The sequence below is a fragment of the Podarcis liolepis genome (assembly GCF_965112155.1).
Source record: "Podarcis liolepis genome assembly, chromosome: 10".
Classification (NCBI taxonomy): domain Eukaryota; kingdom Metazoa; phylum Chordata; class Lepidosauria; order Squamata; family Lacertidae; genus Podarcis; species Podarcis liolepis.
Window position 1 is genome coordinate 37934774 of NC_139562.1, and position 13849 is coordinate 37948622.

At 42.5% G+C, this 13849-nt stretch overlaps 1 protein-coding gene across 4 annotated transcripts in view; it reads left to right on the top strand.

Moving 5' to 3' along the window:
* The window catches only part of KITLG (KIT ligand), a 102921-nt gene that overhangs the window by 83170 nt on the left and 5902 nt on the right, over positions 1-13849 (top strand). For all 4 annotated transcript variants that reach the window (XM_083463042.1, XM_083463039.1, XM_083463040.1 and 1 more), the window contains 6 exons: positions 1051-1230; positions 3328-3490; positions 4796-4885; positions 12323-12432; positions 12517-12593; positions 13299-13383. In XM_083463042.1, coding sequence (XP_083319168.1) covers positions 1051-1230; positions 3328-3490; positions 4796-4885; positions 12323-12432; positions 12517-12593; positions 13299-13338 — 660 coding nt within the window. In that variant the 3' untranslated portion in view covers positions 13339-13383. The remainder of the gene's footprint in view (positions 1-1050; positions 1231-3327; positions 3491-4795; positions 4886-12322; positions 12433-12516; positions 12594-13298; positions 13384-13849) is intronic.

Here is a 13849-nt window from a genome sequence, read left to right on the forward strand (position 1 = left end):
TAGTGAATTTTATGGTTCTCCTTTACTCCTCTCCCCCCACCATTTTCCTAGTTTGTTGCCAACAACTGTTTTTATGGTGGACCACCCAGAGAAAGGATAGTGAAATTAGCAGCGAGGATTTGTGCTGTAGAATTCTGCATGTAGGGCAGCGGGTGCAAATACAAATAAAGGCACATATAAATGCTCATTAAATAAATGCAATAGACTGATAAACTTCAGGTCGAAATTGTACTTCGTCCTCATGAAATTTGTAAATGGGGCCCTTGGCTTCTCAAATGAACACACCATGAGTTTCATCATTTGGGTCAGTTTCCAAGAGTTAGCAAGTGATTCTACAGTATTGGTTTATTTGCTTTTGACACCTCTTTTTGCTCTGAGTTAAGATTTTTGCAGTAGCTAGAATCCAGTGACATCGGGAGGCCCATAGGTTCTCCATCCCTGCCCTATGCAGCTCCACCGAATCGTTGCATTAAAGATCTCAAATTGTGTTTTAGTTGTGAATGTTAGTAAACCATGTTTGACATTGAGATAGACAAATCCAAGGCATAAATTGTGGGATGGTGGGGGTTGCATAATGCGTTTTACAGCAAAAGGGTCTTGTGGAACCTAATGTGAAGATACACTTTTTTAAAAAAGTATAGCATAATTAGAAGAATAAAAGGCATAATAATCAATCTACAAGTCATTGTGTAAAGAAGAACAAGATTGTGTGTTAGATTCCCGCATACTTCAGTGTGAAAGAAGTTAAACGCTAGCAGTGATTTTTTTGACAGCTTTGAATCTGGTAGACTCAGGGATAAAGCAGAACTGGCAACATCTACTGACAGTCATGGCTGACCTAGTTATGTTAAGAAGGACTGTCAGGAATTCCAAAAAGGACTCAAGAAAACAGCAGGTAATCTAATGGCAGCTGAATTTTCAATCTGACAAAGTGCAAGCTAATACCTATTGGAAAGGACACGTTAATCTACTTTTACACACTTTAAATTACTTAAACAGTTGTGTGTGGAGTGTAATCTCTCTCTCTTTTCTTTTTATCACCCCTGACAGCCTAATCATTGTTGGTTGTATCTGATGGTTCCTGAATTGTCAGCGAGTCTGAATAATCTTCTGCACAGATTTAAAGACTTTTCAGATATGTCAGATGTCTTAAGTAATTACTCAATCATCAATAATCTCACAAGGATCATCAATGATCTAATGGCATGCCTGTCTACTAATAAAAATAAGGTAATAATCTAAGATTAATCTTCCCTCTTGGTTGCAAAATAATACCTTTGTGTATAGAGAGCAGGCCAGAACAGAATAGACTGGCCGAGCTTCAGCACCTGCTTCCATCTCGGCCTCCTGCACAGCCAGGCAAAAGACTTCTGCAGTGCTTCATTTTGCCTTCAGAAAACCCCAGCTCTTCATGTGCAAATCAGAGACATTTATTTTAAAGTTGTTAATTAAACAAGGCAGTTTGCAGTTTGATTGTTTTAAAATTTTGGAATTTGTTTTAAACCATGGTCTGTAGTTCACAGGTAACAACATCAAGCCAGGATTTTCTAAAAGTGAAACTAAATGCTGCGGAGGTCCTTTTTCCAATCATAGTAGAAGGGTGTGTGTGTGTGTGTGGAAAACACAAGCCCAAGACTTTGCTTGGGCTTGCCCTTGCTTGTGCCTATATCGCTAAATCTTTATTGAGTGTTACACGGAAATTATCTTGTCTCTAGGATTGTTTCACTTTGTACTAGTTTCTTGCTATTATATTTAAGCCCCTCAGTCTGCCTGCAACTAGATTTCCTATCCACTTTTTATCATTTATTTCAGTGTGATTCTGTAGATGCCTACTCTGAAGTAAGCCCAATTGAGCTCAATAGTACTTATTCCCAAGTAAGCATTTTTTGGATTGCATCCTTAATATTTGACTGGGGATGCAATACTACTTTTTATATACAGTATGGATGGACTCCTTGTTGTCTGGGAGACACACCTAAGGCTCCACACACCTAAGGAAGCTCTGGACATCTACAGAACTATTTTTTAAATCTAAGCGAGTTTCTGAGGCAGTTTCGTACACGCCACCTGCATAGTTTGTGTGTGTGTGTGCACGCGTGCACACACACACACACACACACACACACACACACACACTTCCAAAAGCAAAGTCACTGCACATTTGAGCCATTGGGAATAGCCAAAACAGATTTAGGAAATCTGTTCAAGGACTGCTTCCCCAAAAATTTAAGTGATAGCAATCTTACAAATGTTACTGGCATATAACATTATACTGTAGAAGTAATTATGCCCTCACATAGATCTCCCATGATGTTGAAGGCAGGCAGGTGTAAAACCTGCCCTTGTTTCAGCCACATGGATTCATGTGTCTTTATTACTTTGTGATTAAACTACTGTGGAACATTCTACGTGGAGTTGCTCTGGAAAACAACCTGTAAACCACAGTTGGTGCAGAATGCCACTGCCATGATTTTGACAGGGGCCAAGTGGTGAGTTCATTCACCACTTTTATTTTATCAGTTGCACCAGCTGCCATATGATTTGGGGGGGCAATTCAAAGCACTAGGTATTCCCTTTAAAGACCTAAACATCTTGGGATCAAATTATATCAGTATCAGTTGCTGCCCATGTGAAGCTGCCTTGATACACTCTTATGCATGTCAAGACCTTGACTCAGCTAGACGGGTAAAGAAAAACCGATTTTATGTGTTGTATGTGCGATATACAACGCTTTAAACAGAAACACTTCTTTGATGAGTCTAGATTCAGCCGCTTCTGTGTTATGATTGGTGGCAGAAGGGCCTTTCGGTGGCAGCACACTGCATGTGGAACTCCCTGCCTCATGAATTCAGTATTATTGTCTTAACTTGCTGGTTAAAATGAAGGGGGAAGCAGGGTAGAAATCTTAGTATAAAAAAACCAAACAAACGCATGGCACTGATCAGGAGAGTATTGCGCAATCTGGTCCAAGGTATCCCCATGTTTACAATACATAAAGTAACCATGTTTTAGTAGTTAACTGAAATATCATGTTAAAGAAGTATGATGTAACTGAAAACCATATTGTTTGGAGCCAGTTTTGCCATTAACTGATAAAGTTTTGCAGCAAGAAAGAAATCAATTGCAATCCAGGGAACAGAGCTTTTGCATCAAGGAAAATGTGTCCAACTGAATTTGACCTTTATAATTTACAGTTTTGACCTCCCAGTTTGTACCACCTGTTAAACACATTTCCATCTATTCATGATCCATACCATTTCACGCTGTGGTAGCTCAGCTTATTTGTGCTTCCTTTACAAATGGATTTTGTTATTTTTCTCCCCTTAGAACTTTAGAAAATATAATGACCATCTTTATGAAGAAGGTAAATTCTTTCCAGAAGAGTTCTTTAAGCACTTTAATAGCACTATTGATGTCTACAAAAGCATTGCAAAAGCACCAGAACAGAGCAACTGTGTTCTGCTTTCGGCAACAGAGCCCTCCCCAAATGGTAAGACTTCATTTTTATCTGGATGTGTCCTCAAATGACACAAACTCTGATCATCTATGGTCCCCAGGAAGCTATCTCAGGGGCCGGAGGAAATATCTAATCTTCCACTGAAGAGACGTCTCAGATTTTGGAGAAGGAGGTCCAATATCAAATTTCCCTGTTCTGCCACCTTGGAAACATTTGATGCCCTGGCCCAGCTGCTTTCTGAGCTCTGAGGTCCATGGGCATGTTGTAGAGGACTGGGAAGCAGTTTGGTTCCAATGTATCCCAAACCACCTGTGACTTTTCTTTCCATCCCATCAATCTAGGTTGTTGCTGGGAGTTGCAAAATGGACAGAGAACCATATGAGTTTCCTCCAAACTCACTTTCACCCTGCAGGAATGAGCCCAGTAGGGCTTTGGTTGGACAGCTAAACTACCTGTGGATTGCCCCGCATGCCAACTTCAGGACTGCACCGTTAGCAAGACTGTGCTAATTCTGTATAATACAGCACATATAGTTATATAAAGCTGCAGCTGATTATATATGGACATAGATCTTACTAGTAGTGACAATCAGCTGCTGAATGTGACAATCATTTGATGTTAATGGAAGGTTTCTTCCCTATGTGAATGCAGTGAAAGGTGTTGGAGGAAGTTGGATTGGGACTGCAGAGAGGAGAAAGGGTTGAATCCCCCTGTTTTTCTCCACCTCCCTCCAATATACTGGGGCTGATCCACATCAGTAGGCCTTCTGGTGACTATCTCTTAAAATGGTTCCAAGCATATTCTGGGGTTATTATGAGGGAGTTGGACAGGGCCGTCTTAAGCATATCCAGCGCCGTGGTTCAAAGATCCCTCTGGCGCCCCCCCCTTTCCCAGAGTTGTCAACCTTTTCCCAAGCCTCTGCGGGGATCACTCTCCTCCTGCGGAGGCTTGGGAAAGAAGCTGCATGCCCGCCAGCCATATGGTTGACAGGGCACAGCTGGTGGGCATGCAGGGAAAGGGAAGGCCGCCGGCAAAGTTGCACAGCTCCCCCACTCACTGGGGTGCCCCTGAAAGGCCTGCGCCCTGGTTCAACGCACCAGTAAGCCCAATAGAAAAGACGGCTCTGAAGTTTGAGCTGAGGTACAGCTAAGTAGTTTTAAAAAACAGATTTGGGGGGGGGGTCACTGTTAACCTTTTTTTTTTTGTTTGTTTGCATTGTTGCTATTGGTCAATATTATTTGCAAACAGTTCCGTTGACTTGGTTAAATGCTATAATACAGGCAAAATAATCTGCAGTTTTCCAAAATATAGACCACCAATCCACTCTGTTTGTCTTAGATGCCGCCAACAGTGTCACAGAGCCCATTTTGTTACATCCTGTTGCTGCCAGCTCTCTTAAGAATGACAGCAGTGGGGATAGCAGCGAGCGTAAGTATAAACCATTTAACCATTTGCATTTGATTTCTACAGGGGGAACCAACTGTATTGTGCAGGGAATGGGTGTGTGTTGTCAATATCTAATGTGGCGTAGTGGTTAGAGTGCTGGACTTAGGACCTGGAAGACAGGGTATCAAATCCACACTGAAACATGAAACTCACTCAGTGAACTTGGTCTCAGCCTATCAGGGGTTATTGTGAGATTAACATGGGGAGGAGGAAAACTATGAGTTCCTTGGAGGACAGGTGGAATATCAACGAAATAAATAAATCAGCATTTGTGCTTGCAAAGGAATACAGTTTATTGCAAGCACATTGTGCAGTTATAAGTGTTAGTAAGTAGTAATAACACTTAGAATTGACATCACTTCTAAGGTGGAGGCAGCAACATAGTGAGAAAGAACACATGGGTTTGTTTTTTATTTGTTGCTATAAGGCAGGTGTGGGGAACGTTTGTCCATCCAGATATTGCCAAACTACAACTCCCATCAACCCTGACCTTTGGCAATGCTTGATGGGGCTGAGAGTTGTACTACTTCAAAAGCATCTGGAGGAACAAAGGTTCCCCACAGCTGGTACAGTGGTACCTCAGGTTAAGAACTTAATTCGTTCTGGAGGTCCATTCTTAACCTGAAACTGTTCTTAACCTGAAGCATCACTTTAGTTAATGGGGCCTCCCGCTGCCGCCGTGCCACTGCAGCGCGGTTTCTGTTCTCATCCTGAATCAAAGTTCTTGACCCAAGGTACTATTTCTGGGTTAGTGGAGTCTGTAACCTGAAGCGTCTGCAACCCCAGGTACCACTGTATAAGTTATATAATGGTGCTAATTAGGAGTTGCAGGATGGAGTCCATATTGCAATGATTGGCTGGTATTATTAACACCGCAACTGTGGAATCTGCTTCCCAGTCAAGTTCAAGAGAACTTGGCCGTGTTCATACCATACATTTAAAGCACATGGCTTTTCGCCAAGAATTCTGGGACTTGTACGATTCCCAACACCCTAAATAAACTACAGTTCCTGGGATTCTTTGGAGGAAGCCTTGAGCTTTAAATGTATGCTATGGTTGTGAGCTACCTCTCTCTTAGCACTATATTACATTGCTGGGAGGTTTCAGTAGTATATGATAAGTCCCGTACATGGCCACACAAGGTCCTGTTTCAGGCTTCCAGGAACCTTGTTAGGGGCTGGAAATACACATTAACATCTAATATCATGATGACTCAAAATTGCCACATGAAGTTGCCACGTGAAGTTTGTCTCAAGAGCCAGAGCATAGTTCCATAGTGGACAACCAAAGAAGGACAAGCTACTATTCTGCTTAGCCATCTGGCTGTGATGGTAAGCCAAGCTGGTTATCCTTCAGAATCCAAGTCAGGGGTTTACCTTGTTAAAATGTGCAGCAAAAAGGCAGGTGTGTGAGGGCACTTGGAGGTTATCCATGTGTGTGTAGGGGGGAGATATAACTCCAGGGGTTTGTCTCCCACAATAGGAAATTTTCCTCCTCCCTGGGGGCACCCCACCTGCATTGCTCTTCCAGGACTGTCCACTTCTAAATCCAGCCCGCGGGTGGTCCGGGAATCAGCATGTTTTTACATGAGTAGAATGTGTCCTTTTATTTAAAATGCATCTCTGGGTTATTTGTGGGGCATAGGAATTGGTTCTTCTTCTTTTGTCCCCAAAATATAGTCTGGCCCCCCACAAGGTCTGAGGGACAGTGGACTGGCCCTCTACTGAAAAAAGTTTGCTGACCCCTATATTAGGACGCTACAGGCTCAACCAGAGCTACTCTACATCAAAAGACAAAAATGCCCGGCTATACATCAAAGGCTTTGCTGACCAGTGTTATCAGTACATCCAAGGCCTTTTCACAAGGGATATTGAAAGTAATAAAATACAGATAGGAGAATTATGAAGAGACCAGAGACGGAAGGGTGGACCATGTCAGATCACTATCTCCTCGAGATCCCATACAGTGGCTAATAGTCATTTCTCACAGGTGCCCCAGAGAGTGACGTGATGTGTTGTGGTGCCTTCTCCAGCAAGGTTTTTGCATGGAGAGAAAGGCAGAGAAGCTGTTTTTGGATCTTTTTTAATGCAATATGTGGAGCTACCCAGTTTCACATTCTTCATTTTGTATTTATTTGTATTATTCTCCGACTGGCCTCTGTATCAGTGACTGCATTTCACGGAGAGCTCGACTCTCTGCTGAAGCAAAGCAACATCCTCTGCCATTTGGCTGAAGCTTGGCACGTATCCTTTCAGAAACCACCCTTCTGATCTCTGTGGCTCCATGTTTTCAGTCTCTGATGTCCCCAATTAATCAAACATTTAAAAGCAATACCAAGAAAACCCATGGCATTCAGTCAGTAAGTTCCCTAAGAATGAATACATTTGCAATTTAAAGCAGAGTGGATCGGCTCTGCATATTTGTTCCTCTGCCCAATTATTTTTAATTATATGACTAAATGTGCAGGTGTGAAAAGCATTGAAGTAACATAGATTAAAATCTTGTCTTAATTAATCTGGAGCAAATCCATGGGTGACAAAGCTGGCAGCGGGATTAGTATGTGGTTCATTGTGTCAGTTTTCCAACTCTATTCACCTTGCCTGGCACCAGATGGGAGTTGCTGCATTCTTGAAGCTTGACGATGTTACAATAGAAATATTAAGAGCCACAGCGCCTTTGCTGATTAAAACCCAAGCTATACATGTCTGCAAGTTTGTGCCCTACCCTAGTGTGTGAGTGTGTGTGTGTTTTACAAAATGCAGCAGTGGAGGCTGTAAACTGAAGCAGAAGACTGGCATGGGGAGGGCAGAGGAGCAACTTCTTAACTGTCTCCCTTTGGAGGCAGTTTCTAGAGGGGGAGACAGGTGAGTCCCTCTTTCTCCTACCTCTTCTCAGAACTAGTCTTCTACTTCAGTTTACAGCTTCAGCAGCAGTGTTTGAGGGAAGGAAAACAACAACAACCAGATCAGCACAACCATTAAAATGGGGTGATGTGCTTGATGGAGGTGTATTTTTTAAAAAAGGGAAAATCACAAGCAAGAAGCTAGCACTCAGGCTGCCAGGAAGCAAAGATGTGAAAGGATTACTACAAGAGAAGGCAAACAAATTCATTGCAACCACCTACACTTAAAAAGGGATGCGGGTGGTGCTGTGGGTTAAACCACAGAGCCTAGGGCTTGCCGATCAGAAGGTCGGCGGTTCGAATCCCCATGACGGGGTGAGCTCCCATTGCTCAGTCCCTCTCCTGCCAACCTAGCAGTTCGAAAGCACGTCAAAGTGCAAGTAGATAAATAGGTACCGCTTCAGCGGGAAGGTAAACAGCGTTTCCGTGTGCTGCTCTGGTCTGCGGCTTAGTCATGCTGGCCACATGACCCAGAAGCTGTACGCCGGCTCCCTCGGCCAATAAAGTGAGATGAGTGCCGCAACCCCAGAGTCGGCCACGACTGGACCTAATGGTCAGGGGTCCCTTTACCTTACACTTAAAAAACTGTTGGACAAACTTAAAACTGAACTACATTGGGTGGGGGTTGGGGGCGCATCTGTAGAGCCGAGTCATATAGCGATGACCAGATGAGCTTGAGTGCTTATTGACAGATTTAAAATGAAAAATTCACAAAATCTAGATGACTTACACCAGAGATTGCTTAACGAACTCAAAAACAAAATGCAACTTGCCACTAATCAATTAGCTTTCCAAGGACTGGATGGCAAGCAATACAATGCCAGGTTTTTGTTTTTGTTTTAAAGAATTCAAGGGAGATCAAGGAAGCAAAATGTCCATTGACTTCTGTTCCTGTTAAGAGCAGGGAAAGCATTTTTTAACCCTTCAGTTATATAGAATAACAAATCTTTCCAAGGTAGTATCCCTATGGTTTCTGCAAAGGGAAGTACATTTAGGGTACATTGAGAGTATCAACAAGAATGTAGATTGGATGGATCCAGCTTTTGACCAAATGCTTTCACCGGAGTAAACACAGCATGGAATAAGAGGACATAGCCTCTTGTGGATTGGTAACTGATTGTGCAAGTGGAAGCAGAGAGCAGGAGCAAGCAAACAATGTTCACAGTGAAGAAGACTAAGCAGTGAGATTTCCCAAATATTTGTATTGGGACTATTGCTATTTAATTTATTTACAAATTATCAGCATTCTGGGATAAACAGTGAGGAAACCAGATTTGCAGATGATACCAACATATTCAGGAGAGTGGAAGCCCAAGTCAATTGCAGAGGGCTCCAAATTTAGATAAATGGGCAGCAAAATGGCATATAAAATTCTTTGTAAGAGAACATAAAATAAAGTGATACAGCATCATTGGTCACTCCCTGTGGAGAGTCCATGCCTCCAAATAGAATCCAAAAATGCAGGAATTTTGATCCATTATATGCATAGGGCAGCTGTAGATAGAATAACAGGACCATAATCTTCTTCGTGCTTTCCTGGGAGTAAGCTCCATTGCTTGCTCCATTGTTGCCTACTGCTGACTGCAGAGGTTCACCTTGTAAAACACCCTGAACAAAAGGTCTGAAGCCAGCAGCTATATAATTCTTTACCTTTCAACCCCATCAAAGAAAAGAAAAGAACCTTCTTCATCCTCTGACTCCCTCTATGTGAGGGGTGGCAAACCGGTGCCACTTCTTCCCCAATGTAGTTGCACTAGCCATCATCCCTGGCCAATGGTCATTCTGGCTGAAGCTGATTAGAGTCTATCAGCATCTTGGAGGGCAGGTGGAGACAGGTAAGCCCCCCCTGCTCTGTGCAAATCTGCAACAGACAAGCTTGAAAGCACTTCAATCACTTGGCAAAGCATGGAGGGAAAGTCTATTACTCTGGGACTTTGACAGATTGCACCTGCTCTGAAAGATGCAAAATCTCCTATCACCTCCCCCATCCTGGCTGGATGTTTAATTAAGGTTTTGCTTTTTGCTTTTGTTTTTTAAAATCCAATTAAACATTAGTCCCATCACTGAATGAATTTGGGACCAGATCCAGGCTGAAGCAGGTTGGCCCAGCCTGATTAGAGTCACAGGGCAGATGGATGGGGAGTATCCTGCCTTTTTTCCAAGTCACCTAGAAAACCACTGTCAGTCAGCACAAACAACACTGACCTAGATGCCCCAGGCAGGGACACGAGTCTGAAAAGGGCAGCTTCCTAAGTTCCTACTAAGGTGTTTTTTTTCAGAGCTTCACCTTTTATCTACTATGGTTAGCGTGCATGGTGTAAAATAACCACCTTCCCATTATGCAAGCATGAAGTATCTGTTCTGCTTGACTAAAATTTCCTTTTAGAGTTGGCACACCTGCGGGGGCTAAGCAAAGTTCAAACAATGTTGGCTAGAGATTTGATTAGAAACAAGGTTTAGAATCCAAGACAGCTTTGTGAGCTGTAAATTGTCAGTCCCTGTTTGCACTGAGGCTTGAGATGTGGTTTGAACTGGAGTGGGCAGGATTTTTGTGGTAGAATTGAAGTGGGAAAATAAAATCTCATCGGCAGAAGAAGTGGTTCCTAATGAATAGAAAGTCTACAGGAAGGAATTGGAATGGCGAGTATATCTGGCACCACATCACACCGGCACTTCTTAGCTGCTGCTTATCCCATTCCCTAGTGTGCTTAATTTGATTTTGTTGAGAGTTGAGTTTTTAGCTGCTTGTCTGCAGGAAAAGCAATCGGAACTATAGTGCAACAATAGTTTTTTTCACCCGCACTGTGACAGGAATAGACAGGCTTGGTTTAGATCAGCGTTTCCCAAATATTTTGGGAAATCAGATATTTTGGGTCTCCAGATATTTTTTGGACTACAACTTCCATCATCCTTAACTAGCCAGATCAGTGGTCAGGGATGATGGGGACTGTTGTCCAAAAACAGCTGGAAACCCAAGTTTAGGACCCCCTGATTTAGAGCAAGGATGCGGAACCTCTAGATCAGGGGCCAGCAACCTTTTTCAGCTGTGGGTTGGTCCACCGTCCCTCAGACCATGTGGTGGGCCGGACTATATTTTGAAAAAAGAAGAAAGAATTCCTATGCCCCACAAATAACCCAGAGATGCATTTTAAATAAAAGCACACTGCCGAAAGTGATGCTATCAGTCAATCTGTGCAGGGGTTTCTAATACTTACATCAAATAGGGTGAACTCCACAGGTAACTCCCCCCAGATCCCTTTAACGGGATACCCTAACATTTGGAGAGGCAGGCAAAGAGGCTACAACCTCCCCTCCATCCAAGACTACAATTGCCCCAACAGGGAACTTTCATATGTTGTTGGACTCCAACTCCCATCAGCTCCATCTAAAATAGCCAGTTGCCAGGGATTATGGGAAGTGAAATCAGGTAGCTCTCATGTCTCCTCCCCTGTAGTTCAAAAGACAGCCAGTGGATTTGCAGCCTAGTCAAGATTGTGGGAACGTGCCATATCGTGGCTGTCATGATCATGAAATGGAGGCTTGGAGGCAATCTTGATATAGGTCAGAGGGATAAAACCAGACTTAAGTACTCTGGGCCAAATGACATCACTCAGTTATGGTATCAGCCTGCCCGGTTATGTGTCACATAACACAGCACCACACACATATGCCACTAGCATCCTTCTGAACTGTAAAACAACACAAACGTGTGTGAGAAACACATATAAACATGCCTTGTAGGTTGCTCAATCAAATATATTTACACAAAGCTGCAGTATTTTTTATAAATGAATTGTTTCCATTTGGTATGAAAGGATTTTTTTAAAAAAAACAAGCAAAGGCTGCTTGCAAATAATAGGGACCGATATTCATTTTTCATTGGTATTATTATTATTATTTTATTTTCATTTTTTTGTCCACCCCCACCCCTCTGTTCTGTTGCATATAACAGAGCTACTTCCAGGATGTTAATTAAAATCATAACCTGTAAATTGGAAATATGTGGTCAGCATCATCCAGTGGTCAACAGCATTGCTCATTTCCAAGCACTGCTATTATTACTCCAGAGAAGTGGGGGGAAATACTTCCGGGGTGGTAGAGTATTTAAGTTTATACTGCTCAATCCCTTGTGAGCCCATATAGGAAATTTACTCCTAGTATCTTCCTGCTGAAAAGTCTGTTCTGTTCTGCTAAGCGGCCTTGGGAGGTGAATGGGGAGAGGAGATCTTTTGCTGCAAAGAGAGAGGAAGAAAATAGCTTGGTAAATGTTGCTCCGCAGATGGTAAAATTGTGATTATACAGTTGCCAGAATGTTTGCCTTTCCGGAGGGAGTGCAAATAAAGCTGTGAATTTCAGGGAGCCAAATGCTTCCTAATGACAAACAAATCTCTCAAGGTATAACTTGCGATGTATGGTCTGCAAAGGCGATACCTAACTACCTTTTATGAACACTGTTACCCCGGAGATTAAAAAGAAAGAAATGTGCCTAAGCTACCTGGAAATGTTTTCAATTACAGACGCAGAGTTGGGTTTCCTCAACAGCGCCAGCATGCATGGAATCAGCATAGCACTAACAGGGCTGGTGACTCTTCTTATTGGCTTTATTTTGGGAGCTCTGTGCTGGAAGGTGAGATATGCCAAATAGAACACTGGCTTACTTTATGCATTTGCTGACACGTAAAATTACTTATATACCACTGTTTTTCCATAGAAAACAACCCGCAAACACTTTTCAGAAAGTGACCAGAATACAGAATCAAACATCTGCCAAGAGGATAACGAAATAAGGTATTAAAAAACAAATTTCCATAGCCCCTGGATCAGACCAATCTGCTTTGTGCTGCTCTGGGGGATGGAGTGGAAGGGGCATAAGGATTTTTTAAAACCCTATTTTAACAAACAGGAGCTGGTGGGGGTAGGTGTTTAGCAGCTGGTAGTCAAGGGGATTTGATTCAGTGCAGTGCTGCTTCAGGGATGGGAGGAAGGTGAGGCCTGAACATGAAATACATCTGAGGGAAAACTTTGGGTCATGTCTCATATACTATGTTCCATTAGGCCTCCAGTCCAAAGCTAACTTGCTTGGGGTAACATAGGGCGACTTATTTTCTGAGTAGATATGCAAAAGGATTGTGCTGTCAGAATGTAAAACAAACAGCTGAAAAGTCAGAAGAAAGTTTTCTTCCCATGCAGACTTCAGGTTTACTGCAGTTCTTTCACCAGCTTCCAACATAGTTCTTTGTATGCCTACTCAGAAATAAGGCCCATTGAATAACTGGGTCTTACCCACAAGAAACTCAGAGGAGTCTTAAGAATAGAAAAATCATAATTTTCATCCAATTATGCTTTACAATGAGTCTGAAATCCACCTATGACCTTTCTCTACAAATGGATGCTCTTTCATCTTGAGCAGGGATCTTTAAAATTGTGTTAAAACTGATCCTCTCTGCTACCCATATGATAAAAAATGCACTTTGGTTTTTGTTTACCTTTCAGTATGCTGCAGCAAAAAGAGAAAATACTTCTACAGGTGTAGCTGTTGCTTTTATATATATATACACTGTTACTGTTTCATGTCTTGGTAAGTTCTGGAAAAGACAATTTTGAATTGCCCACAAACCTTTTCTAATGATTAGCCTGTTGAAATGTGTAGTAACTATTCCCTAAGGATTATTTTATAAAACTTGAAGCTAACAGGCTGTTAATTTAAAAAGTACTGCTTCAGTAACAGTAGAGTCACAGCCTTTGAAAGTAAGCCCCTTTGCTTCCCTTTAGAGAGGTATTCAAGAGATGGCAGGCTATTCAAGGAGGCCTCTGAGCTCTAGTATCTAAAAACAAAACTTGTGCCCTTCTGGGGCTAGAACTTCATCTCCCAGGCACTCCCAGGAACTGGCACTCCCAGGAACTCCCATCTGCTTTGCATGCAGACGGTTGCAATATCCAGCATCTACATATTAGACTGGGAATATTCCCTGCTTGAGATACTAGATAGTCACCACTGGTCAGTGTTGACAATACGGAGCTAGCTGGACCAATGGTCCTGACTC